Source organism: Calypte anna, chromosome 22 (assembly GCF_003957555.1).
Source record: "Calypte anna isolate BGI_N300 chromosome 22, bCalAnn1_v1.p, whole genome shotgun sequence".
In the NCBI taxonomy this organism is placed as follows: domain Eukaryota; kingdom Metazoa; phylum Chordata; class Aves; order Apodiformes; family Trochilidae; genus Calypte; species Calypte anna.
Genome location: NC_044267.1, coordinates 5,118,905 through 5,143,770, shown reverse-complemented (window position 1 = coordinate 5,143,770; position 24,866 = coordinate 5,118,905). Strand labels below are relative to the sequence as shown.

Below are 24,866 nucleotides of genomic sequence, written 5' to 3'. Positions count from 1 at the left end.
TGCATTGTGTCCTCCCAGCCTCAGTTTCCCCATCTCTACCCGTTCCCCAACCCCTCAGGGATGTCCCTCCCTGAGGTTTCCTCTTCCTGCCCCCTTTTGGTTCCCCAAAGCCTCAGCTCCAGAAGGGACAAGACTCGAGGGGCTGGAGCCCAGCCCTGCACTCAGCTCCCACCCCATGCCAGGGAGGATTTTGGAGGCAGGATGAGCCTGGACCCCCCCGAGGGGCAACGTGGGTGCTGTCCCCTTGTCCTCCCTGCCTGATGCTGCACAGGAGTGGGGGGACAGAGCCATCCCTGGCCCCACAGAACCCATGGCCCTGGCAGAGACCCAACCAGGGGCTGCCAAGCTCCCCACTGCCTTATTAAGGGCAATGGTCCCACAGCCAGGGCTGCCCCCGAGCACCTGGGGCAGGGTGGGAGGCAGGAAAGATGTCCCAAAGCCACCAGAGATACAAGGACTGGAGCTGCAGATGGGGACACTGAGGCACGGGGCTGCTCTCAGCGTCAAGGTCCCTGAGTTGTGTTCAAGGAGGAGACATCAAGACCTCCAGGTGCCACCAGCACCAGGAAGGGGGCCGAGAGTCCTGGTGTCCCCTTCCAGCCCTGAAGGGAGGGAGCAGACTCCAGCCTGTCACCTCACAAGACAGGACAGGTACACGGTATCTCCCTGGCCCACCCACACCTCCAATGTCCCCAGTTGATGGTTCAGGGACCCCATTTGTCCCTTTTCCTCCAGGGAATGCTCAGCAGGCAGGGGTTGGATGTGTCCCCTGGCCCTGCACTTGTTGGTGTCCCCACAGTACGCCCCGAGCCCCTGGGGACCTGCCACCACCTCACATCCCAGCCTGGTCCCCTTGGTCTGCTGCCAAACATGATGTCACTGAGGCAAAAGGTTGCCATATATGACACTCTGAAAAAAAAAAAAAAAGAAAAAGAAAAGAAAATAGATCAAAATTGAAAAGAAATTAAACCCAAACCCAGCAGAGAGAAGGGGAGAAACATCAGAGGGTGGAAGGGAAACAGCTCTGGGAGGGAGAGAGCCCGGTCTGCATGGGGCCAGTGATATGACCCTGTCCCACCCTAGGGTTGAAGGGGACAGTGCCCAAAAGCACAGAGACCCCCAGAGCTGCTGCAAACAGCATCATCCCCAGCCCTGAGCTGCTCCCTTCTCTATCACCTCCCAGCCTGCAGATCCATCCCTGCAGATCCCAAGCCTGGGATGGGAACTTGGGTTTGAAGCTGGGGATGGTGGAGAAGCCCTGGAGCAGGCACTGGGCAGCCTAAAAAGGCAAAGTTTGGCCCTCCCAGCCAATCCAGCTGCTGGCCCTGCCGAGGCTCCAGGGTTCTGGGATACTGGCAGGAACATCCCACAGCCCTGGCTGGGATGTCCGGGGGACAAGGAGGGGGGGGCAAGCCCTGGTTTGTGATGGGATTTCCAAATCCTGGCCCTCCATGCCTCCCTATAAGGGGAATGTTCAGGCTTGAGACTTCTGGGGCTGCTGCTGAGGATGGGCAAATGGATGATGAGAACTCAGCGCAGGGATCTGGGGCTGTTCCCATCCTCGAGGCAGAGGGAACCATTGCTCCTTGCCTGCAGGAAACCCCCCTCAAAACACCCACCCAAACCCAAACCACTCCTGCACCACGTAGGGGTTTAGCTCCGAGCCAATTCCACCCTATTTCGAGGGAGCTGAAGGTGGAACAGACCCAGAGGAGAGAGGGGGTGGGTGGCTGGGTGGGATGCAGTGTCAGGCTGTTGGCATTCATCCTGAAGCACACACTGATGACTCAGGGACTTGAATGTGGGAAAAAAAAAAAAACAAAAACCAAAAAAAAACCCCAACAATAAATTAAAAAAGCCACCAGCGAGGAGAGCAGGGCTGGGCAAGAGGCAGCATCTGGGCTCTGATGTGAAGAACACAGCCCTCATGCAGGGCCAGGCTGAGAGGTATCATAAAATATTCTCCAGGAGGGTTTATTGGTCACTGGGACAGGATAGGAACGAAGCAGGGATCTGGGCATCAGCTCCTCATCCTGGCTGGTGCCCTCTGCTCCACGCTGGGCTTTGAGGAGCCATCAGGGGTGGTGATCTTGGAGTTTCAAGGTGGCCCAAGCTGCTGGAGTCCCATCCCAGAGAGGAGATGACCTTGAAGAGCTTTCACATGACAGTGGTGAAGTCTAGAAGACTGAGAGCCTCCTCTGTGGTAACACCAGCAAGGAGCTGAACCTGAGTCCTCCCAGGGCAGCCCAGGGGCTGGAGCAAATACTCCATCCAGGAAAAGGAAATAAAATCACCAAACACCCCTCACCATTGCCAGAACAAAGGTTTGTGCAAAGCTGTGCCATATCCAGGCACCTGAAATGCTGGAATTTGGGGTTCCCAAAGGAGAAAAGGCCCCTTCTTACCTCACCAGGCACAGAGGATTTGCTCCAGCTCAGCAGCAAGAAGCTCTGGCTTGGGGTGAGAGTGGGTTAGGAAGGTTTAATATTAACCTCTAGCAAAAACAATGAGTCCAGCCACTCTGCTGAGACCAGAGCAACCCAGTGAGAGACAAAACAAAGCATGAATTAATTGGGGCAAGTCCCACTTTGGAAAAGTGCTTTAAGAGGCTTCCACACCTCAAGGTTGCAGCAGTTAACAGGGAAACACCCACCCACCCCGCAGTCCCCAAGAAGCTGCTGGAGCTATAGATTAGAGTTTGAAACAATTGCTTCAGTGTTAAAGTTTCCATCTGTGCATTTCCAGTTAAGTTTTTCCCCCACACCTTGGACCTCAGCACCCCCTTTGCCAGGCACTGAGGTTTCATCTGCTCCCAACTGTGGTCAAGGTACCGGTTTCACCATGATTACTGGGGGAGGAAATGGAAGGATCACTACGTGGTAGAAATCATCTGCTACAAGAGGAGGAAAAAAAACAAAACAAAACAAAAAACCACATTTCCCAAGGTCCAGAAGATCCAGAAGGAAGATGGCTGGGTTTTGGTAAACAGTTGAGGCCAGAGGCCTATCGGAGATCCATCAGGACCACGTCTCTCTCTACTACTGACACATGATTGCAGGTCTGCAAGAGAGGGGAAGAGAAAGAGGGCACAGGGAAGGGGTTATTCAGATGTTCCCACAGCTCAAGTGAGTCTCCTTCCATCTGCTGCACCTTGTGCCCTTCACTGAACAGCTCCCAGAGGAGAAACTGGTGCCCTGGTGCCAGAGAGAGCCCCTGTTAGGACCCAAGCACAAACCTCTCTGTAAAATTCAATCCTTTGCTGCTGCCCTGACCTCTTGCTGCTCAGAAGTGCTTCCCCAGAATGTACTACCAAGTCAAAAAAACTCTGAAACCTCAACTCTAGGAGGAGACAACCCCCTGCTAGGCTGAATCTCCTAGCCTGGATCACAACCCAGCACCTGGACACTGAGGTACAGCCAAGTGAAGAGACCAACTCATGGTCCTACAGCTCCCCCCCATGCCTCCTGGGTTCCTTACTGTAAAGAGAGGAGGTTCTTTGGGGTGGGGGTGGAATCCTTTCTGTCGGCAGGATGAGATCTCCTCCAGGCCATGCTCTGTCAGTTTGAAGAACCCTGTCCTAGAGCAAAGAAACAGAAGCTTAGGGTAGCTCAAGCCTCTGCAAACAGCAGGAGCTCCTTCTGGGGCTGAAGGAGCATGGTTGAGGTGGCTCATCTAGAGAGACATAGTGTCAGCTTGACATTTTATTTCCACATCTGGAAACTGTCAGAAGAGACAGCCCTGCAATACCTTCTGAAGGGGCTAGGCCTCCTGCCCAACCTTTAGGTTGCCCTAATTTTTTTGTCAGGCAGCAAAAAAAAAAGGAAAAAACCTTCCCTGTCCCACATCCATACTTACTCCTGGTATTTGGGAGAACACACAATGGCAATGGACTCTGGCAACATCATCTGGTAGGAGCAGTGTGTGTGCAGGTCAACACTAGAGAGGAAGGCTGTCTGTGTGGGGTGAGTCTGAAAGAGAGGTGGGGGTTACAGCAGGGTTGGAGAATGAGGCCAAGGAGAAGGTTGGGATGGAGACATAACTCCTCAGGTGACACAGAGGATGTGCTTATACCTGTAAGGTCGTTGAGTCCAAACATTCACCCAATTCTGCCAAGGCCACCCCCACCCCATGTCCCTCATCCCCAGGGCTCTGAAACCCCTCCAGGGATGATGGGGACTCCAGCCCTGCCCTGGGCAGCCCGGGCCAGGCCCTGACAACCCTTTCCAGGCAGAAATTCTTCCCCAGCTCCAACCTAAACCTCCCCTGGCACAACTTGAGTTGTGCCAAAAGCTCCTCTTGTCCCATCCCTTGTTCCTTGGGAGCAGAGCCCAACCCCCCCTGGCTCCAACCTCCTCTCAGGGGGTTGCAGAGAGCCACAAGGTCTCCCCTCAGCCTCCTCTGCTCCAGGATCAACACCCCCAGGGCCCTCAGCTGCTCCTCACAACTTCTCCAGACCCTTCTCCTTCTGCTCCACACCCTTCCCCAGCTCCCTTGCCCTTCTCTGGACACCCCCAGCCCCTCAATGTCTCTTTTCTGACCCAAAACTGAGCCCAGGATTGGAGGTGCAGCCTCAGCAGTGCCCAGCACAGGGAAATGATCCCTGCCCTGCTCCTGGTGGCCACCCCAGTGCTGATCCCAGCCAGGATGCTGGTGGCCTTCTTGGCCACCTGGGCACATGCTGGTTTATTTCCAGCTGCTGTGTGACACCTTTCCTACCATGCACTTTCCAGTCACTCTTCCTCAAGCCTGGAGCACTGCCTGTGGGGGTGTGACCCCAGTGCAGGACCCCACAGTTGGCTTTGCTGAACGTCATACAATTGGCTGACATGGATCAGCCCATGGATCCAGCTTGTCCAGGTCCCTCTGCAAAGCCTTCCTAGCATCAGGTAGATCAACACACCCACTCAACTCAGTGTCACCTGCAAACTGACCAAGGATGCACTTGATCCCTTCATGCAGATCATCAGATTAAACAGAACTGTACCCAGCACTGAGCCCAGGAGAGCAGCACTGGTGAACAGTGCTCTCCTAACACTTCAAGAGATCATTTTCCACCAAGACTGCCAAGGGCTGTATGATCACCAGCACCTTTCCCACATCCATATTTCACAGCCTAACTCTTGCTGAAAGCTCTTTCTCCTTTTTCTGGTCAGGTTTTTGTTGCCAAGACCAGCAGGAAGGTCAAAGGGATTCCTGGGGGCTATGCCTGGATGCGCCAGGGCTGTCTCTGAAGGGTTAAACACCAAAAGCAGACACCCTGCACACATCAGGCAGACACACCAGGCATTTGTCAAAGCCCATGAGGCAGCTGCTGCTTTCGAGAGATTATTCAGCAGCACCAAACATTTTGCTTGGCACAGCTCCGGCTGCCAAAGGCTCCATGGGGACAGGCAGCAGGGCAGCATGGAAAACAGCAGAGGAATCTGGAACTGGCACATCCTGCAGATGAAAAGCTGTGCTGCTCCAGGGAGACATCACTCTTTGCTGACAGCAGGAGCTCAGGGTGCCCCAGCACTGCCTCTGGAGTTAGCTTTTAGATGGATGAAACATGAGCTTCATGCCCAGTATCCCACTCTTAAAAGCCTAGAGGTTTTAGGAACGGAAACTTCCCAAACTTCACCCAGGCCTGGTATCTCCAGCAGCATGAGGAGTGACTAAGACTGTCTCAGAGGGGAGAAAGGCAACCAGAGGATGCTGCCTGCTCTGTACCATCTCCATCAATTAATTTGCCCCCTGAAAATTCTCCCCCCAAAGACAGGTCCTCTGAAAGTTCTCCCCTTAAAGATTGGTCCCCTGAAAGTTCTCACCCCTCAAAGTACTCCCCCTCAAGACTGGTCACCTGGAAGTTCTCCCCCCAAACATTGGTCCCCTCAAAGTTCTCCTCCAGAAGCTTGGTCACCTGAAAGTTTTCCCCCTGAAGATTTGTCCCCTCAAAGTTCTCCCTCTCCAAAATTCTCCTGCCTCAAAGTTCTCCCCCTGAAGACTGGTCCCCTCAAAGCACTCCCCCCCCCAAATTGGCTCCTTCAATGTTCTCCCCCTCCAAAGTTGTTCTCCACATCCAAATTTGGTTCTTCCCCCTGCACCCTCCTACCCCCAGCTGAACCCGAGGCTGGTTGGGAAACGAAAGAGGAGCCAGAGACTCACGTGGATCCATCCCAGGGTAACCAGGCTGTGCTGATCCTGGATGACAAAGAGCTCCTCCTCATTCTCCGTGTTGCAATAATCAGGGCCTCCATACTGCTTGGGAATGATGACATGGGTGATGGTGAACTCATTCTGCATCTGGAAGGCAGCACGGGGAGGTTGGCACCCACCAAACCCTCCACCCCAGGCAGGGAACCCCATGGCTGTTCACCAGCACAAAGGTGGTTTCCTAAGTGTTGGGAAAGCAGGAATTCTGGATTCATCACTCGGGGGTCCAGACAATGGAAGAGCAGCTCTGGAAAAGCCCAACAATGGGTCCACCATCCCTCTACAGGTCACAGAAATGAGAACTACAAGTTACTGACAGAGGAGTGCTAGGGTTTTCTGAGTCTCTGCATGACCCACAGGTACAAACTTGGCCATTGCAAGTTCCACCTCAACCCGAGGAGGAACTTGTTGCCTTTGAGGGTGGCAGAGCACTGGGCCAGGCTGCCCAGAGAGGTGGTGGAGTCTCCATCTCTGGAGACATTCCCAACCCCCCTGGAGTCCCTCCTGTGCCACCTGCTCTGGGTGCCTCTGCCCTGGCAGGGGGCTTGGACTGGATGATCTCCAGAGGTTCCTTCCAACCCCTGACTCTGGAACTCTGTGTTTCTTCCCATTCTTCAGGAAGCATTTTGATGCGGTGCTTCAGGATATGGTTCAGTAATTGTGGTAGTTGGATTACAATTGGACTTGATAATCTTGAAGGTGTTTTCCAACCTTAATGATGCTACAGTTCTATGATTGCCTTTTCCCCGCCATGCAGAGCACCCATCATTGCTCAGAGAGTCTTGGACATGCACTGAGGTGAATCTTTCCACTCATTAAAAGACAATGCTTAACAATTAAAGAATCCACAAGTGCCTGGCAGAAGGTTGCTACATCCAACAACTTCATTTTGGAGCAAACTTCTGCGAGCAAAACACCACCAAGTGGCTCAGGAGAGACAGGCTGGAGCTGCCAAGAGAAACCTGGGCACGGAAACTCTTTTGGAGGAAAATGAACCATCTCCATTTGCTGTTCATCTGGGTGAAGGTCCTAGTTCACAGCTGGGACTCCTCAGTTCTGCTGGCACCAAAGGGACAAGTCACAGGAGCTCCCTGTCACCAGGAATGGGGGTGGCAAGTACATTCAAAGCTATTGCACCTCAAGAACTTTGAGAGGACTAATCTTGGGGGAAGAATTTTGGGGGGGAAGAACTTTGAGATAAATCTTCAGGGGGATAATTTTGAGAGGGGAGAGCTTTGAGGGGACCAAAGTGGCCTCCCTGAGCCACTTCCAGGGTCTTCATTAGGATCATCCCCTTACCAGCTTTCCACAGAGGATCCCACATGTCTCCACACCCCGCACTGTGTTGGCATCAGCCAACTGGAGGAATTTCTGGCAGAGCTCCCTGGGGACAATGACCTGGCGAAGGGCATCCACACTGGCATCTGTGGGGAGAAGAGGAGCACAGTGAGAGTCAGGGACACTGAGGAAATGGTCCCTCAGGTCAGGAGCTGAAGGGAGTAAGAGTGAAAAAAAAATTCAGGTTGGAAATAGGAACTGCTCCAATGTCTATCCCTGCAATGGCAGCCACAGGTAAATGAAGTCACTTCCTACAGGACAGTCACCACCTCTTGCAAAACAGGGAAAGGTAGAAAGAGACCCTTAGCAGTGTGTCCAAAACCTAGTATATTTTGTTAACAAAAAATTAAATCACACAGGCTTACAAAATGTCATTTTAAGTAAGATGTGGCACTAGGCAAGAGCCAGTCATTTGGAAATACCCAAATCACTCCTGTGGAATGGTGTTTGGCAGGAGGATACTTAGTCAGAGGAGAATGCAGTCAGAAGATGGTCAACCTAACCAGGAGCTAAACCTCAGTTTCCAACAAATATTGAGATCTAGGAAAGCCAAATGGGCTGTAGAGTCTGGATCAGCAGAGACAGGGATGGAGAAGAATACAGGGGGTGATTCCCAGGAAAGAGTCCTCCCAAACCCTTCAAACCTTTCCTGGACAAGGGGGAGAACATCCAGTGATCTGGAAGACCAAACCCCGAGAAGGGATGGAGCCATGATCAGAAATTCCCAGGAGCCTCCTGGACAAATCAGCTCCTCAACCCCAGGGAGAGAGAAAGGGGCACCAGGAGGTACTAACTGTTTTCTGTGCTCCCCAAAGCACTGGGCTTCAAAGATCTGTCCACAACAGGAGGTTTGGATGAGCCAGTCCCCGCTGATGGGGTTGCAGGGTGAACAGGAGAGGTCTTTGGGGTTAAATTAGTCGGGGGGTTTTCCACACCAGGGATGAGGGGTCCATCCAGAGACTCAGGACTGGGTTCTGGCTTTCCAAATTCCTGCACTATCCTCAGCCGTTCCTTCTCCAGCTCCTGCTGTCGAATCATCTTCTCAAAGGCCTGAAACTGCTCTTGCTCTGCCTGCTGCTGCTTCATCAAGGCTACCCGACTTCTCTCCTCTTCCAGCTGCTGCTGCAATGCCAAACTGCGGGCAAATTCCTCCTCTTGCTCCTTCTGCAAGGAGAAATATCCCAAGGGACATCAGCAGGCAAGGGGAATGCTAGCCCGAGGCAGAATACAAAGAGCTGCAGACCTTCAGCAATCCCAAACTGCTCTGAAAGGGGCTGCAGGAGGTGACCAGCAAACTGTGCTCCCTGCAAGGCAGCTTCAGCTTGCAGAACACAGATCTGCCCTGCCCTCAGGACAGCCAGCAGACCAGGGCAGGAAAACTGCCACCTTACCCTCTTCCACAGATATAAAATTCCAGGTTGTTTTTCATCTATCCCAGCTGTAAGATCACACTTTGGGCAGTTTTCTGCTTTGCCCACAGAACCCCAGATCTTTGCCCAGGCTGCCTGATGAGTTTCTAGATCCTAAGACCCAGACCCCATGATGGGAGGAAGAAAAATCACCAACCAAACTACAGCCCCAGGGCCACCAGGATGCCCAACCAAGAGATGCAGGGAGGCTACAGCAGATACATTGCACAGGGGCAGCAGGACATGGTGGGGACAGGCCTGTGCTGCAGGTGACAAGGCTGGACCCTGCAAACTGGGATGTCACATTTCCAAGCACCCAGGGAGCCCTGAGGACCTTCCCTCTTCCAAACCCTTTGTGACTGAGGGTCTCCTAGGGACCATGGGCCTCCAGTCCCCTCTCACTCACCTTCTGCTCCTGGTACTTAGCATAGTCCTTGGAGTACCTCCTCAGCAGCTCTGCCTTCAGCTCTTCAGCTCGGGGAAAGGCAACTTCTTTCAGTTTCTGAGGGGAGACACATTTTGAAGGATGAGACAATCCCCAGGACAAGAAAAACAAGAACCAACAGACATAGAGCACCTGCAGATCATGAACCACCTGCTTGTTCAGGAGGTAGGAGGGGCCCACCACCACGTGTGGACACAGAATCACAGAATGGGTTGGGTGGGAAGGGACCTTAAAGATCTCATTCAGTTCCAACCCCCTGCATGTGCAGGGACACCTCCCACCAGCCCAGGGTGCTCCAAGCCCCATCCAACCTGGAGCCTCCAACGCTGCCAGGGATGGGGCAGCCACAGCTTCTGGGGACAACCTGGGCCAGGGGCTCAGTACCTCACACCAAAGAATTTCTCCCTCATGTCCAACCTCAATCTCCCCTCTTGCATATTGAAACCCTTCCCCCTCATCCCATCCCTCCAGGCCCTTGTCCCATGACCCTCCCCAGCTTTCCTGAAACCCCTTCAGGCACTGGAAGGTGCTCTAAGGTCTCCTCTCAACCTTCTTTTCTCCAGGCTGAACACCCCCAACTCTCTCAGCCTGGCCCTAGGGCAGAGCAGCTCCAGCCCTGCCAACATCTTTGTGGGCTTCCTTTGGACTTGATCCAACAGTTTTGTGTCCTTCCTGTGTTGGAGATCCCAGAACTGGACACAATTCTCCCAGTGGAGTCTCACAAGAGCAGAGAAGAGGGGGACAATCACCTCCCTTGACCTGCTGACCACTTCTTTTGATACAGCCCAGAACAGTTAGGTTTCTGGGCTGCCAGCACACAGTAGTTGGTGTTACCACACCCTGGAGCTGGGTGACAGAGTCAGAACCCCTGAAAACAAGAGCTCAGGCAGCACTGCCTTTGCTCTCCTGCTCAGTGTGGAGCAGAGCAGTGGTAATTTCTCCAAAGATCCCTTGGCAAATTCTTTGAGGACCAGGACAAGGAAAATCCAGGTGTTGAAAAAGCTGGGAGTTTAACAGGAAAGAAAGGAGGTCCTGATGCTTAACAGAAAGTGAGGGGATAACCACATTTGAGAAGAACCCAAATCCAAACTCCCACGGGGCCAGGACTGCCCAGGCAAGCCAAGGCTTCTCAGTGTTTGTGTGGATCACTCATCCTCTGAAAATCCAAGGTCTGTGACCCCAGAATATTTCTGAGGGGCTGTTAAATGCTCAGCAATGTTCCCACTCACTTTGACTGTCTCCTTCTTCTCGGGAATGACAGCGGTTTTGTAATCCCGGTGGTGGGGCAGCTTCTCAATGAAGAGTCTGGAAACACAGGAGAGAAACTGCAGTTGGGAATCCAAGCAGAAAGGGACAAGCACAGGACACTAAAGGGCATTTTAGAGGCACAGGTCACTCCCCTCCAGCACTGTCCCCTTGCTCTGACACCTCCCTGGGGCCTGTGCTCCCTAAAATCAGGACGTCTGCCTTGCTACAGGAAAACATTCATGGAACTCTGAGCTCTCTGTGGCACACAGGATTTCTTGGCCATTCCCAGGGGAGCACCTCACATTTTTCTTCCATCCGTACTTTGGAGATGGTCCTCAGGGATAAACACATTTGTTTTGAACAGAAACATTAATAAACCAGGTCCAAAACCCCAAGGACACTGGCAGTGATTCAGGAAGGTCCTTGGGCACCTGCCTACACCTCAGGGAGCATCCAAGGGGATTGCAAAGAAGCTCAAGGACTCTGCTGACTCAGTGCTCTCCCTGTCCTTCTCCACCAGGGGAGCAAACAGTTTGTGCAAGAGATGGGAAATTAACTCAGACGTTGAACACAGAAAATTCACAAGCTGAGAAGAAGTTCACAACATCCCTGACTGCTGCACCAGGAGCTTCCAGGCTCTGTGGCCCAAGCAACCCAGGAAGGTCAGGATGACATTTTGGGGTTGTTTCCATGCAGATTTCTGGGAGAGAAATCACAACTGAGCTCAACATCTTCCTGCTCCCATGACTACAACAGGTTCATCCTCAGCTCAGAGCAACCTGGTCTGGTGGAAGGTGTCTGTGCCCATGCAGAAGGGCTGGAACTGGGTCATGTTTAAGGTCCCTTCAAACCCAAACCATCCCATGATGACTCTGCAGTTCTCTAATAACTCCTGAAGGCTCTGAAGGAAGCTCTCCATGGAAGGAGGCCCTTCACTGAATGAAGGGGGTTTTCCTTGGAAAGAAGGGATTTCTCCATGGGAAGAAAGGATTTCTCCATGTAGAGATACTCTCCAGCCCCTTTAGAGAGCAGCCTTGTCCCCAGGCACAAGGAATAAAGGTGGTGAGGCTCAGATTGTGCTCCTGGGAGCAGCACAAACAAACCAAGCAAAGCCCAGCAGGAAAAACTCCAGGGGAACAGTGAGAACACTCCTCATGCTGAGAAGCTTGTGTGTGGGAGCAAAAAATAAACCCAGATGCTTCAAAACCTCCGTCCTCCGGGACAGGAAGGGCTTTTTTGCAACCCCAAACACTCCTGGTTGTCACGGAGCCCTTGGATGCTCAGGATACTCTTGGCAGAGCCTGTGGGATCAGCGTGACCACGTCACAGCCCTGAGCCACAGCTCCATCCCAAACACCCAGTGAGGTCCTGGCTGGTGGTTGTGAAGTAGGTCACTGTGTCGAGGAGACAAAACAAGGCTGTGATCATTGCCAACAGCTAGCAGATTAAAATGGAAGGGATTAATTAAGGAGGATCAAGAGCAGATGCCAGCCTGGAGAGGATGGAAAAGCAGAGACAGCTGGGTTTCCACAAGTCAGGAAGCACAAGGAGGGGGGGAAAAACATGGGGAGCAGGATGAGGGGAGGACTCAGGCAGACAAAGGAAACCTCAGGAGCAAGACCGGACAGCAGCAGAGCAGGGGGGGCAGGAAAGGTTCCTGTTTCCCATCACCACCCATGATGAGGCTTGGCAAGGCTGAAACCTTCTGCTCCCATCATTTTGGGTTTGTTCAAGCCTCTGCCTGCTCCTGAGTCCCCCCTGAGCAGCAGCTGTTTGGCACCCACCAGCCCCAGCTATTTTTAAGCGCTGCTCCGGCATGTGCGCCAAGCCGGCTGCTCCCGAGTCCCTCTGCAACACCCCCAGCAAAAACCTGGAGCCAATCCCGACAGCTCCCAGATGGGTAGAGAAACCAGGAGCTCAAACACCACACAAAACTTATGTCTTCTTTCTGGTTTGGCGCTTTTTTTTTTCTTTTTTTTTTCTTCCTTATTTGCCTCAAGGAAAATCAAACCTCAGCACATCTGATGGAGATCCAAGGAAAACACCTGCTTGGATCAATCCCAAAGCAGCTGGTGGGGAAGACAAGCAAGGAGAGGTCCCACAAGGTGACAAGAAACACATGTGAGAAGTCCAGCCTGGTTATTCTTAAGAGAAAACCATGCTGCCCTCCTGCCTCTTAGGAGAGCTGAGCAACCAGCTTCATTTCCACATGGAAAATGCAAGAGAGATCCTGGCACGGGTCGCCCAGGGAGGCTGTGGCTGCCCTCTTCCTGGAATTGTTGAAGGTCAGGAGGTTAGATGGGGCATCAGGCAGCCTGGGCTGGTGGAAGATGGCCCTGCTCATGCACAGGGTTGGGACTGGGTGATCTTTAAGGTCCCTTCTAACCCAAACCATTCTATGAGAAACACAGAATCCCAGAATGTCAGGTTGGAAGGGACCTCAAGCATCATCTGGTCCAACCCTTCTGATGTTATTGTTTATGTGAGATGTCCCAGCACCCTGCTGAGCTGAGACTTCAAACTTCCCGAAGTGGAGAATCCACCCCTTCCCCTGGGAGACAATTCCAGTGTCTGACTGTCCTCAGAGTGAAAAACTTTCCTTGTGTCCAATGAGAATTTCCCCAGGAGCACCTTGTGCCCATTGCCCCTTGTCCATGGGACTCCTTGTGAACAGGGAGTCTCCATCTGCTTTGTAGCCCCCCCCTTGAAGTACTGAACACTGTCGTGAGGTCTCCCCTGAGCCTTCTCTTCCCAAGGCTGAACAGACTCAGTTCTCTCAGTCCTTCACAACGAAAGAACAAAAAAACCCAGAACACACACATGCACAAAAACCTCAGAAAAAACCCCACCCCAAACCAAACAAAAAAAATCAAAAATCCCATGCAGCCAAATGACCAACATGAGATGGAGCAGAAGGCTGGGGGGGAAGCAGGGATGGGGCTGTCTGAGCAGGAATCTCAGTGTGGATCTCTTGAGGTGATGCTGTGTCTCATCAAGACTGTCTCAGAACCAACAGCTCTACAGACAGGGTGCTGGGCCAGAGATGTCACTGTGTCATTCAGGCCTTGAGAAGTGCTGGATGGGGAAATCAAGATAAATCCAGTTTCCTCTGGCCCACAGACCACACAGAGCCCCAGAGTGTTGGGTTGGAAGGAACCTCTGGAGATCATCCCTGCCAGGGCAGGGGCAACCAGAGCAGGTGGCACAGGAGGGACTCCAGGGGGGTTGGGAATGTCTCCAGAGATGGAGACTCCACCACCTCTCTGGGCAGCCTGGCCCAGTGCTCTGCCACCCTCAAAGGCAACAAGTTCCTCCTCAGGTTGAGGTGGAGCTGCCCAGGGTCCAGTTTGTGTCCGTGACCTCTTGTCCTGTCACTGGGCACCACTGACATTAGACTGTGCCCCCTCCTGACACTCCCCTTGGTGAGATCCCCCTTCAGGCTCCTCTTCTCCAGACCCAGCAGTCCCAAGTCCCTCAGACCCACACCTGGCTTTTGAGGACAACGTGCTCACTGCCAAGCTCAGAGCTTCTCCAGACTGGAGCTCTCCCCTTCCCCAGGGCACATCCTGATGGAGAGAGCAGAGCAAACCCCAGAAGAGACTCACAGATATTCTTTCTTTCTGACTCCCACCCTGGGGGAAGGACACCTACCAAACCTGATGTCAAACCCATCACTTGAGCTACTGCTCCACATCTTGGTTTGAAGGAATGAGAGGGTGACAGGAAGTTGATCTGTTTGGACAACCCATCCCATTCACCATCAATAATCAGCACCCCTGGAGAAATCCCACTGCTGAAGGAAGGTTTTTTGCACCTTCCCAGCAGCCAGGGAACGGAAAGGCCACAAAAGCCACTGGCAGGAACCCAGCCCAGCACCCACTGCTGCTGCAGCAGAAGAGCCAAGGTGCTTTGAGCTCATTTGTTTAGTTTTCTCCTTCAAGCCCCAGCTACGTAACCCCCCTGGAAAGCTGCCTGAGGGTTCTGACGCTCGTCCCACTCGCTACGATGCCCATAAAAGCTCAGGAAGTGCAAGGCAGGAAGAAAAGCTAATCCCAGAAAAATGTGTTGAGATTTAAAGGGCGGGGGGGGAGAATGCCCAAAGAGATGCCAACCACCTCCTGGAGAAGCGGGTGGCATGAGCAGAGCAGAAGCCCCAGCAGAATGACATTGGGTGAAAGGGAGGGACGGGCGTTTGGGCAGAAATCCTACAGGAATGGGATGTTCGGTGCCTGTTGGGATTGTTTCTGAGGTTCAGAACCTCCCTTGACCTGCTGGCCATGCTTTTCTTGTTGCACCCCAAGATGCCATTGGCCTTCTTGGCCGTCAGGTCCCTTTGGTGGCTCAGGAACATCCTGGTATCCATCCAAGGTCTTTTCCCACAGAGCTGCTCTCCAGCAGCTCATCCCCAACATCTGCTCCAAGGGTTATTCCTCCCTGGCTGCAGGACCCTCTATTTGCCCCGGGTGAATTTCATGAGTTTTCTTTCCCTTTGTCCAACACTCCAGCCCATCCAGAACATCCTGGAGAGCAGCACAACTCCCTGGTGTGTCACCCACACCCCCAGTTTGGTGTCATCAAGTAACTCATTGAGGGGACACTGTCCCTTCATCCAAGGTTATTGATGAAAATATTGAACAGGACTGGATCCTAAGCTGACCCCTGGGGAACACCACTTGGTATGGATCTCCAGGGACACTGGGCCACAAAAATCACAGAATGGGTTGGGTGGAAGGGACATTAAAGCTCCCCCAGTCCCACCACCTGCATGGTCAGGGACACCTCCTACAGCCCAGGGTGCTCCAAGCCCCATCCAACCTGGGGCCTTCAACACCTCCAGGGATGGGACAGCCACAGCTTCTGGGGACAACCTGGGACAGGGGCTCAGCACCTCACACCAAAGAATTTTTTTCTCATGTCCAACCTCAATCTCCCCCAAATCTTCAAGTTTTAACCCATTTACCTTCATCCTCTCCCTACCCCCCATGTCCAAAGCCCTCCCCCAGCTTTCTTGGAGCCCCTTCAGATATTGGAAGGTTGCTCTGAGCTCACCTGGGAGCCTCCTCTTCTCCAGGCTGAACAACCCCAATCCCTCAGCCTGGCTTCCCAGGGAGGTGCTCAGCCCTCTGAGCATTTCAGTGGCTCCTCTGGACACCTTCCAGGAGCTCTGTGTCCTCCTTGTGCTGGGGACTCCAGAACTGGGGGGGAGGAATTCTCTCTCTTAACCACTGTCTGTGCTGCTTTTGATGCAGCCCAGGACCTGGTTGGTTTCTGGGCTGCAGACACACACTGATGCCTCATGTTGAGCTTCTGGTCCACCACCAGCCCCAAGTCCTTCTCCTCAGGTCTGCCCTCAACCCTTTCTCCTCCCATGCTCAGTTCCCTCAGCTGTTTCTCCAGTTGTTCTCCAGGCCCCTCCTCAGCTTGCCAGCTCTCCTCTGGACACCTTCCAGTCCCTGTGTCCTCCTGGGAGTACAGGGCCCAGAACTGAACACAGCACCCAAGGTGCAGCCTCAGCAGTGCCAACCAGAGGAGCACCATCACCTCCCTTCTGCTAGCCATGCTCTTCTCCACACAAACCAGGATGCTGGTGGCCTTCTTGGCCACCTGGGCACACTGCAGCCTCACATGGAGCTGCCTTCCCACCCCCAACCCCAGGTTCTTGGCTGCTGAAGGACTTCCCAGCACTTCTCCCCAAACCCGAAGCGCTGCCCGGGGTTGTTGTGACCAAAACTCAGGACCCTGCTGAGCCTTAAAGCACCCAAACCCCCTGAGCCCTGGGTCTGTGGCTGTGCCAGGGCTGCTCTTACGTGATGTATTTGTTGTAGAGGATGAAGGCATGCTCCAGGTTGCCCTCCTCGGAGTAGATGGTGGCCATGCGCAGGATCTCCACCCCTGAGCGGTAGTAGCGGCGCGGTGGGATCTCCTCGTTCACTTCCACAGCACTTCCCACCTGGATCAGCCTCCGGACTCTTTCCTCAGGGGGGAGGCTGATCTGGGCCTGGCCAGACATGGTGACACACATCAAAGCTGCCACGGGGCTGCTGGAGGCTGCGGGAGAGGAAGGGCATCAAAACCAAGCTCAGGAAGCGGTGACCCTCCCCGTCTCCTCGGACCTGGGGGGAACTCATCCCCTCTCCTGAGGAAAAGGATCCAATTCCCTGGCCAAACCAGGTCCTGAGGTAGAAACCTGGGAGAAGCTCAGCTCTCTGCGGGCAGGGTGCTGGGGTATTTACCTCCGAGACCCAAAGGATGGCCAAAAAGTGCCTCCAAAAGCCCCAAATTGCAGCCCAGCCCTCAGGAACTGGTTTCACACCAGGGTTTGACCCCCCCAAACCCAACCACAAGCTCTGCTCCCCCCTCACTTCTCTCTCTCCACACCAAAAGATAGGGAATGTGGCCCAGGTGGTTTATTCAGGCTTGAGGGGAAGGGGGTTCCCACACAGCAGCCAAGATGAGGACAGAGCTGAGGATCCCCCTTCCAGCCACTGCTGCTGCTCAGGGGCCCCAACACCCCACAAGTTCCATCCCAAGCTGCTCCTGCCTGGGCACAGTCCCAATCCTCTCCTGCACTGTGGGAACCACTCCTCTCACCCCCGGAATGCACCTCGACCTGATCCAGGCATCTGTCTCTTCTTTGGCTCACACAAACCCCACAGCACCAGCTGAGGAAGCACTAAGAGTGTCTGAGGGGCAGTGAGCACAGAAACCTTCCACAAGGCTCCTCCCCTGCACCAAAGCCACTTTTCCCCCCCAAAAAAACCAAAACAACCAAAGCAGAGTAAGGATTAAAGCCCCCATGAAATCACTGCTCTGAAGGCAGAGCACCTCTCCAAGGCCTTCAGACTTTACCACAGCCCTGTCCCAAATGGGGGGAGGGTCCTGAGCACTGCTTGAAGATCCCAAGTTGCCGTTCTGGGGGTACCTTGGAGCAGAAGCCCCATTTTAAGGCCTAAATTTCTCAGCCCGCATCCTGGCAGAGCCTCTTGTCCTAGGCAAGGGCCATGGGGTTTGGCAGAGCCACAACTCAGGGTGAGCTTCAGCTTCTCCTCCTCACTGGGGCTTCCACCTGAGCAAGGGGGCTCGGTTCTGTCCCCCTAAACCAGAGCTCCCAGTCACCTGCCCAAGCCCCCCCTTCCAAACTTCCACATTGCTCCCCTTCCAAGAGAGAAAAGACAACACACTCCCCCCCTGCACACCCCCACTGCCCCCAACCCCGAGCTCCCCAATTCCCACAGCACCCCAAAAGAGAAAGCAGCTGCCCGAATCCATTCCCCTTCCCCAAGCTCCCAGCCCCCAGAACTACCGACTGCCCACAGCCGTCGTCCCCCAAGAGAGGAAGAACCCCCCCAAGCCCCCCCAAACCAGAGCTCCTCCCGCCCCTTCCCTGCAAGGGAGAGCCGAGGAGCCCCGCAGGGCTGTCTGCCCCCCCCACACACCCTTTCCCTCTACAAAAGTGCAGAATCCGCCAATGACGGCGCCCATGGGCTCCCAGCACCCCGCACCAGGAACCCCAAACCCCCTCCTCAGGGGTACGTCAGACCCGGGCCCTCGCGTGGAGCCCCACAAGGGGAACCCCAATACAAAACCCGCCGTCCCCAACCGCAGCCCCCCCCAGGAGAGGACGGGAACCCCCCCCCCCCCCCGGGACCCCCGTCTGCCTCCCCCCGGGCCTCTCAGGCAGGGAGGAGCCCCCGGGCCCGGCCCTGACCTGCGGAGCCGCCGCCACCGCCTCCCCTCAGCGCTTCCGGGTTCTGCCCGCCGCCGGCCCGGCCCTTCCCCGGCAGCCAATCAGCAACGGCCCACACATCCGGGCACTCCGGAACCGCCTCCCCCTTCCTCTTCCACCGCGCGACCATGTGCGTCGTGACGTCAGAGCCTTAAAGGGGCCGCTTCCTGGCAGGCGGCAAACCCAAAGCTCTCCTTTTCACCTCAAAACCCTCCCTTTTCACCTCAGAAACCTCCCTTCTTACCATGAGTCTCCCTTTTCACCCAAAAACTTCCTTTTTCACCCCAAAACCCTCCCCTTGTTACCTCAAATCCCCCTTTCCACCCCTCAAAGGAGCCAGAGGCCCAGGCCCATGCCCAGCACAACCCCACCCCCACTCAGTTCCTGCAGACCCAGCCAGAGGAAAAGAACCTCACCCCAACACCAAAATGGGATGAAAAAGGAAAAAAAGAAACTAAAAAGTCTTAATTTCAGGCACTCCTTGTCCTGTCTTGGAATCCCGGAGCAGCCCAGGTTTCCCTGGAGGTTCCCGGGAGGTCCTGAGGGTTCCCAGCTCCACATTTATTCCTTGCACCCCTTCACCTCCCGAACACAAGGGGCTTAAATAAATTGTGAGATTGGTAAAAGTACTGAGAGGGCGGGAAAAAAAAGTCACACAAAAAAGAGGAAAAAAAAGAAGAAAAACTCCCAAGTTAAAAAGCAGAAGCTGAGTTGAGGTGGAGTCCAGCTGCTGGCAGAAGGTCCAGTCTGGCCCAGTCCAGCCCAGTCCCGGCAGTCCAAGCAGCCAGACCCATCCTGGAGCTCCTCCATGATGACATCACGGCTTTGTCACCTCTGATGTCACTCATTGCATCACCAGAGGTTTCTTACGTCGCCGCCGCCGTTTCTTGGCCGCTTGCTCAGGGGGGCAGCGGGGCTGGGGGGAGCAGAGTCCGTGCTGGGAGTCAGGGAGTTGGGGGGACACCCAAGAGTTCCTGGTGGCCAAGCCCCGTGGCCACTGTGGCTCAGTGGCCCTGGCGGTGGCCGTAGCCTTGGGTTTGGTGGCCCTGGGCTGGGTGGCCACCTCCTGGGGTTGTCCCTGTGCCTTGGAGCTTCGCTTCCGGTGCTTCTTGGTGCTGCCAAAGTTTCTGGAAGGAAATTCAGGCATCAGCCCCGGGAGAAGTCCCAGACGTGGTCAGGGCTCTCCTGCCTGGGGTGGTTCTGCTTCACTGGGGCACCTCAGAGTGAGGATCCCCAGGACAGGAGGAAGGGGGGGATGGCCCTGGAGAGGTGTTCCAGGTGCTGACCATCAGGTGTCTGCTTCCAAGATGTGTTTGGAGCTGCCGGAGGTCACCTCCCAACCCAGCTCCCAGGTCAGAACCATGGAATGGTTTGGGTTGGAAAAGCCCTGGGAGATCCTTCAGCCTATTCCCCATTCCCCATCACCCCATGTCCCTCATCCCCACATCCCCAGGGCTCTGAAACCCCTCCAGGGATGATGGGGACTCCAGCCCTGCCCTGGGCAGCCCGGGCCAGGCCCTGACAACCCTTTCCAGGCAGAAATTCTTCCCCAGCTCCAACCTAAACCTCCCCTGGCACAACTTGAGTTGTGCCCAAAGTTCCTCTTGTCCCACCCCTTGTTCCTTGGGAGCAGAGCCCGACCCCCCTGGCTCCAACCTCCTCTCAGGGGGTTGCAGAGAGCCACAAGGTCTCCCCTCAGCCTCCTCTGCTCCAGGATCAACACCCCCAGGGCCCTCAGCTGCTCCTCACAACTTCTCCAGACCCTTCTCCTTCTGCTCCACACCCTTCCCCAGCTCCCTTGCCCTTCTCTGGACACCCCCAGCCCCTCAATGTCTCTTTTCTGACCCAAAACTGAGCCCAGGATTGGAGGTGCAGCCTCAGCAGTGCCCAGCACAGGGAAATGATCCCTGCCCTGCTCCTGGTGGCCACCCCAGTGCTGATCCCAGCCAGGATGCTGGTGGCCTTCTTGGCCACCTGGGCACACCCTGGCTCATATCCAGTTGACCAACACCTCCAGATCTTTTCCTACCAGAAATCTCTCCACTTTCCAGAGGCAAGGAGCAGAGCACATACCTGGGCATGGCCAAGGGGGGTTGCTCCAGGTGTTGCTGTGGGGGACATTTCACCATCTGCTTTCTCGTGCCTGGAGCAGTGCTGGTGTTTCCTCTGAAGGGGCCCAAATCCCAGCTCTGGAGCTTGCAGTTCCTTACAAATCAATTCTCTGTGTCAGCTCTGACCACAAACCATCCCAACAGCTCATTTACCCTTCAAAAACCCAACTCCCCCCCAAAAGAAAAATCACAGGCAGGAGGTGTGTGAAAAGCTTGACACCCAGTCTTGCCAACCACTTGCCTTTCTCCTCACCCACTGGCCCATTCTGCCCACTTCCTAGCCAGGTTTCGGGGCTGTTGCCTGACAGCCCCCTCAGGGTGCAGCCCCCCCTCACACACTCACTTTTTCACAGATCTCTTCCGAAGGTCCTGGATGTAGTTGGGTCTCTCTATTGGATGCCCTCGAGCTCTGTTGAACACTGGAGAGAGAGGGGGCTGAGTCACAAGGACATCTTGCATGAGACCATGGAGGACTTCAACCCTCCCCAAGGATTTTAATTCCTTTTTAAAAAAAATCTTTTAACCAACACTTCAACACTCAAGGTGATTCCACTCAGTGTGATTCCTTCCCACAGTGGCTCACAACACGGCAGACACAAAGCAGAGAAGTACTCAACACCCTCAGGTCCTCTCCACAGTTGGACCATGAACTTCATTCCTTCTTTCCAGTTCCCCCAGGGACCCCCCCAGGACCTCCTCTCCTTCAGTTCCCACTCAACATGACAGGAACTCCAACATAGTTACCTCCCTGAAGCAGCCCAAACCTTTTGGCCACCTAAAACCCCAAGTCCAGGAGAAACATTTCACACTAGGAGGAAGGGGAAAAGGGAAAGGGGAGGAGGGAGAAGGGAGGAGGAGGGAGGGGGGAGCAGCAGCAGCTTCCCATACACACACTCAATTGCTGTGTTTGGCTCCATCCCTTCAACGTCGATCAGGTACCTGAGGAGAGGAGGGAGAAAGCTCTGATTGCACAGGTACAGAAACACTGACAGGTTCACTGAGCAACCAAAAAGAAAAGAGTAACTGGGGATTCTATGAGCGTTTCTGTTCACATGCAGATTGGAATGTCAGCACTGGGTCTGCTGATACAGGGCTAAAAAGTGTCCCCTCACATTGAAGCTGGGGAAGGGTGAGGACAGCATTGATTGCCCCTGTGCTGGGCACTGCTGAGGCTGCACCTCCAGTCCTGGGCTCAGTTTTGGGTCAGAAAAGAGACATTGAGGGGCTGGGGGTGTCCAGAGAAGGGCAAGGGAGCTGGGGAAGGGTGTGGAGCAGAAGGAGAAGGGTCTGGAGAAGTTGTGAGGAGCAGCTGAGGGCCCTGGGGGTGTTGATCTTGGAGCAGAGGAGGCTGAGGGGAGACCTTGTGGCTCTCTGCAACCCCCTGAGAGGAGGTTGGAGCCAGGGGGGGTCGGGCTCTGCTCCCAAGGAACAAGGGGTGGGACAAGAGGAACTTTGGGCATAACTCAAGTTGTGCCAGGGGAGGTTTAGGTTGGAGCTGGGGAAGAATTTCTGCCTGGAAAGGGTTGTCAGGGCCTGGCCCAGGCTGCCCAGGGCAGGGCTGGAGTCCCCATCATCCCTGGAGGGGTTTCAGAGTCCTGGGGATGTGGGGATGAGGGACACGGGGTGATGGGGAATGGGCAGTGCTGGGTTGGACTGGAAGAGCTCCCAGGGCTTTTCCAACCAAGACCATCCCATGATCCTAACCACCACCTTGAGTTCCAAGTCCTTGAAAGTTTGGGATGATGCAGGTCTCCTGACCCGTGATTTACCAGCACAATTCTATTCCCTCCTGGAGCAACAAGAGGGAACCCACCTGAGCCCAGGGCCACTCACCTACACACCAGGTAGCCAGTTCTGTTCAAGCCATGGGTGCAGTGAACCCCTATCAGTTTATCTGCAACAGATAATTCCCAGGTGAGCTCAGAGCAACCTTCCAATATCTGAAGGGGCTACAAGAAAGCTGTGGGTGGGCTTTGGACATGGGGGGGTAGGGAGAGGATGAGGGAAATGGGTTAATACTTGGAGATTTTGGGGAGATTGAGGTTGGACATTAGGAAGAAATTATTTGAGGGTGCTGAGCCCCAGGCCCAGGTTGCCCAAGGAAGCTGTGGCTGCCCCACAGCAGTGTCACTGCCCAGGTTGGATGGGGCTTGGAGCCCCCTGGGCTGTGGGAGGGGTCCCTGCCCAAGCAGGGGGTTGGAACTGGATGAGCTTTGAGGTGCTTCCAACCCAACCCATTCTGTGATTCTGATTCTATAATATTAACCAAAACTGGACCCATCCTGTTCCCTTGAGATCACCCTTGGCCTCCAAACACCAGGAAAAGGAATTCCTGCTGTCCACCACAGCCTCCCAGTCCACAGCCCCCATCCCACCAGAGCCCCCTCAGGGAAACCCACACCCACCATTGTCTTTGTTGTCTCTCAGAAACTTATTGACGACACATTTGAACTGAAGAAAAGTTTGACTGCTGGGGATTTCGTGGCCCATTGTGAAGATCTTGGAGTAGCAGAGAGTGTCTGGGAGCTCCTACAAGAAAGGAAGTCAAGAATTTGCACAAAAACCACACGGATTTGCAGCAATTAAAGCACCAGACACTGTAAGAAGCAGCCAAGCTTTTCAATTAAGCCCAAAAGAGCAGCCCCAGAGTTTTAGACAAGAAAACCTCTTTCATCCCCTTAGCCCCCCTTTTTATTATTCCCATGACATAACAGGAGCAGCCTGGTGGCATTTTTCTCTCTCCTCCCTTTGCTCCTTCCACTCTGGGGAACACAAAGCACAGGCAGAGCCCAGAACCCCTTTCCAAGCTATTAGCTACACATTTCATCCCACAGGTCAAAGCTCTTCACTCAGGAGAGCCAAAAAAAACAACATCCCAGTTGGGAGGTATCCCAAATCATGTGCTGGTTGGTACACAGAGGATCTGCACCACGGGTGCTGAGGACCCCACCCTGAGGCATCTCCCCTTTGCCAGAGGTTTGAAGGTATCACACTCCTTAAATTCATCTTCTTGGAGGAAAAATCTTCCAGTTGGACTCTGGGGGCTCTCCTGGGGCTCTGTTTTCCCAGCAGGACTGACCTCTGGTCCATAGTACCGAGTGGTGTAGGTGAGGTCAATGATCAGCCCCAGCTCTTCCTTCTGCTCTCTGATTTTCTTTATCAGATCACGAGGTGAAAACCTCTCCTCAGGGTGAAGGTTCTTTTCAAAACTCTGAGGGGAAACAAACATTGCAGAGCAGACTTTGAGTAGGGGTGTGTTATGAATGCTAGGAAGAGGTTGATGTTCCAGAACCTCCTGAAAATGATCCCTGCAGAGGGAAAGAAGCAGGCAAAGAAAAAAGGCAGACTCAGAGGTTATATTGAACCAACCCAGACTGCACTCAGGGACTGCTCAGCTGAGGGTTTCCAGGAGTGGCAAATACTGCAGTGAGAGGAACACCAAGAAATCAGAGGCTTTCCTTGCTAAAAGCTACAAAAGAAGCTTTCAGCTACGAGCACACAGCTCCCTGCCACCACCTCCCCAGCCACCCCAGGCATAACCCACAGCATTAGTTTTAGGCACAGCTGCTGCACTCGAAGCACCTCAGAGCAGAGCTCTGCCCCCCAGAACCCAGAGTAGGAACCCCCAGGCAGGACTGGGACCCCAACCCCACCCCCCCTCCCAACCCCTCACGGCCTCTGCTGCCAAAACTCATCTCTGACTCGGGGTTTATCGAGCAGCACGACCCCTGAGCACCCAACAGAGCACCCATCCTGCCCACACCGCACCGCACAGCAACCCGCACCCAGGGGTGCAGCCAGAGCTGCCATCACCCCCGGCTCCTCGAGCGCTCCGCTCCTCCCTCCTCCGGTCACCTCCCACTTCCCAACCACCACACAGCAAACCTCCCCGCTGGCAGCTTCCCCCGGGAATTCACTCAGGAATTCTTCGCAAAGCGACGAATTCCCGCAAACCCCTTCCCGCCCCGGGCTGCGGGCGGGCACTTTACCTTCTTCAGGGGGACCTTGAAGGCGATGAAGCGGGTGCCCGGCAACCTTCTGCCCAGCGGGACGTAGTCGGTCCACCTAAACCCGGCAGCACAGAACCGTCAAAGCGCTGACCCGGGGCCCCTCACGCTCCCCTCCCGCCCCCCTCCCCCGCGCAAAACCCCCGGGCCCCTGGGACTTTCGGCTCCACTTCCCCGGGTCCAGTTAAAGGGCCCGGGCCCGGCGGCGCTGCAGGTGTCAGGGCAGCTTCCGGGAGGCCGCAGGGCCCGGCAGGAATCGCGGAGGTGCGGGAGGAAGCGGCGGGGTCAGGGAACTCACCGCTCCGGGATGCGGCAGCCCTTGCCCACCATGATGGCGACGGCGGCGGCAACTCCCGTACCGATGACGTCACTTCCGCCGCCGCGCCCGCC

The 24,866-nt window shown here is 54.7% G+C and overlaps 2 protein-coding genes across 5 annotated transcripts; both read right to left on the bottom strand.

The window, feature by feature from the left end:
- Positions 1-1,908: 1,908 nt before the first annotated feature.
- On the bottom strand, positions 1,909-18,503 carry STAMBP (STAM binding protein). 4 transcript variants are annotated; one of them, XM_030464085.1, is made up of 10 exons: positions 18,341-18,503; positions 16,440-16,680; positions 10,614-10,689; positions 9,346-9,441; positions 8,325-8,694; positions 7,492-7,616; positions 6,145-6,240; positions 3,856-3,968; positions 3,478-3,577; positions 1,909-3,060 (listed from the first exon to the last, which is right to left on the bottom strand). In XM_030464085.1, the coding sequence occupies exons 1-10, from the start codon at positions 18,486-18,488 to the stop codon at positions 3,004-3,006; spliced, it is 1,422 nt and encodes a 473-aa protein (XP_030319945.1). In that variant the 5' UTR covers positions 18,489-18,503; the 3' UTR covers positions 1,909-3,003. The 4 variants fall into 4 exon arrangements, with proteins under 4 accessions (XP_030319945.1, XP_030319947.1, XP_008498952.2 ...); XM_030464087.1 differs by having other exon boundaries at positions 6,145-6,282; positions 8,466-8,694; XM_008500730.2 differs by having other exon boundaries at positions 1,915-3,060; positions 6,145-6,282.
- A 323-nt stretch (positions 18,504-18,826) lies between these two features.
- On the bottom strand, positions 18,827-24,857 carry DUSP11 (dual specificity phosphatase 11). The gene is made up of 9 exons (XM_030464088.1): positions 24,775-24,857; positions 24,459-24,534; positions 23,549-23,680; positions 22,875-22,998; positions 22,303-22,363; positions 21,362-21,408; positions 20,813-20,888; positions 20,432-20,563; positions 18,827-19,485 (listed from the first exon to the last, which is right to left on the bottom strand). The coding sequence occupies exons 1-9, from the start codon at positions 24,804-24,806 to the stop codon at positions 19,203-19,205; spliced, it is 963 nt and encodes a 320-aa protein (XP_030319948.1). The 5' UTR covers positions 24,807-24,857; the 3' UTR covers positions 18,827-19,202.
- Between the last annotated feature and the right edge of the window lie 9 nt (positions 24,858-24,866).

Bases quoted from the DNA above. Each gene is read 5' to 3' on its own strand.
- STAMBP (XM_008500730.2), bottom strand. From the start codon at position 18,488: ATGGTCGCGCGGTGGAAGAGGAAGGGGGAGGCGGTTCCGGAGTGCCCG. The intron at 16,681-18,340 runs GTCAGGGCCGGG...CCTCTCCCGCAG, and splicing joins CGGTGGCGGCGGCTCCGCAG to CCTCCAGCAGCCCCGTGGCA. The intron at 8,695-9,345 runs GTGAGTGAGAGG...TTCTCCTTGCAG, and splicing joins CTAAGTACCAGGAGCAGAAG to AAGGAGCAAGAGGAGGAATT.
- DUSP11 (XM_030464088.1), bottom strand. From the start codon at position 24,806: ATGGTGGGCAAGGGCTGCCGCATCCCGGAGCG. The intron at 21,409-22,302 runs GTGAGTGGCCCT...TCCTCTCCTCAG, and splicing joins ACTGGCTACCTGGTGTGTAG to GTACCTGATCGACGTTGAAG. The intron at 20,889-21,361 runs GTGTGTATGGGA...CTCTCTCTCCAG, and splicing joins GCCAAACACAGCAATTGAGT to TGTTCAACAGAGCTCGAGGG.